Here is a 1227-nt window from a genome sequence, read left to right on the forward strand (position 1 = left end):
GCAACTTCAAGGGGCTGCTGTGACTCTCAGCGCACTGTCACTCCACCCGTGTCCTACGTCTCCCCACCACCTCAGGGCCACCACTCTGGGCAAGGGGTGCTGCCATCGCTGAGATCCCGGCCTCCAAGGCAGCCTCTGTGTAATGTGCCACACTCTCGTCGGGACTGAAGGCTCCGAACTGCGCCCGATGGCACAGTCACCCGCGTGGCTACTTACCACAGAAGGAGGGCTCTGAGCGTGGGGGTGGGGACTCCGCGGCGGTCCGGCTCAAGTCGTCATCACTGGGGATGTCCTCGTCTGAGGGAACACCAGACACGAGTCCGTGCCTTGCCACAGTCTCTGGACACTGGCCAATTCCCGGCCCTGCTCCCTATCCAACTGGCACGGGAAGCCAGAGCCGTCTGACCGTCAGCTGACCCTGCCAACAGCGTCTGCTGGTCTTGCATCTCGGAGACTGGCCAGAGAGCTTGTGGCGGCCTCTCCTAGCTCACACCCAAATGAGGACGCCCACTGCCCCATTCTCTTCTACAAGAGGAAGATGCCCACATGGGTCAGGGGGCAGGGGCGGCCCACAGGGGTTCCCCCTTGCTAACGGGCCCCCTCGCCCACCTCAGGCCAGTCCTTCCCCACCGGGGCCGGCTCTGCTCCCAGGGGACACTGGGCCACGCCTGCAGGTGGGCTGGACTGTCACAACCACACAGGGGGGAGGACGTGGATCAACGCCCTACGGTGCAGACTGGCCCCCAGGGCGAGGCGTGCAGGCGGAGAAGCCGGCGAGGCTCACCTTCCTGTTCGGATGTCTCCTGGTAGCTCTCCAAGAGCGTGACAAGCTTCTCACAGCTGCCGGGCTCTCGGGCCCGCACCCAGGGCTTGACCCTCTCGGGAAGGATGCTCAGGTACTGCTCCAGCACCAGGAGCTCCACGATCTCCTCCTTGGAGCGCGTCTGCGGCTGCAGCCAGTCGCGGCAAAGGTTCCGCAGCTGGACCAGGGTCTTCCGAGGCCCGACAAACCCCACGTACAGGAGATTCCGAAACCTCTGACGAGAGAATGCAGAGTCAGGGGCGCCTCCTCCCACGGCAGCATGCGGTTCCTCAGTCCAGGCGCGGGACAGCTCCCAGAGACCCGGCGCCCGGAACTTCTCAGAGTCGGCAGCAGACAGGAGTCTGGGAGGCAGCATGGCTCCAAGGGAAGCTGTCACTGCGGGAAGCAGACATGAGTCAACGGAG

General features: G+C 64.6%; 2 protein-coding genes across 2 annotated transcripts in view; one reads left to right on the forward strand and one right to left on the reverse strand.

Annotated features, from left to right (window-relative positions):
- PEG3 (paternally expressed 3) overlaps positions 1 to 1217 on the reverse strand; it is a 14270-nt gene extending 13053 nt beyond the window's left edge. Inside the window, exons 1-2 of the mRNA XM_042783041.1 lie at positions 785 to 1217; positions 213 to 297 (exon numbers count right to left, since the gene is read on the reverse strand). Of these exons, the coding sequence (XP_042638975.1) occupies positions 213 to 297; positions 785 to 1178 (479 nt within the window). The 5' untranslated portion in view covers positions 1179 to 1217. The remainder of the gene's footprint in view (positions 1 to 212; positions 298 to 784) is intronic.
- LOC103210421 overlaps positions 1 to 1227 on the forward strand; it is a 606668-nt gene that overhangs the window by 256719 nt on the left and 348722 nt on the right.

The sequence above is a fragment of the Orycteropus afer genome, unplaced genomic scaffold (assembly GCF_000298275.1).
Source record: "Orycteropus afer afer isolate SDZICR_OR568_19922 unplaced genomic scaffold, OryAfe1.0 scaffold00610, whole genome shotgun sequence".
NCBI classification, from domain to species: domain Eukaryota; kingdom Metazoa; phylum Chordata; class Mammalia; order Tubulidentata; family Orycteropodidae; genus Orycteropus; species Orycteropus afer.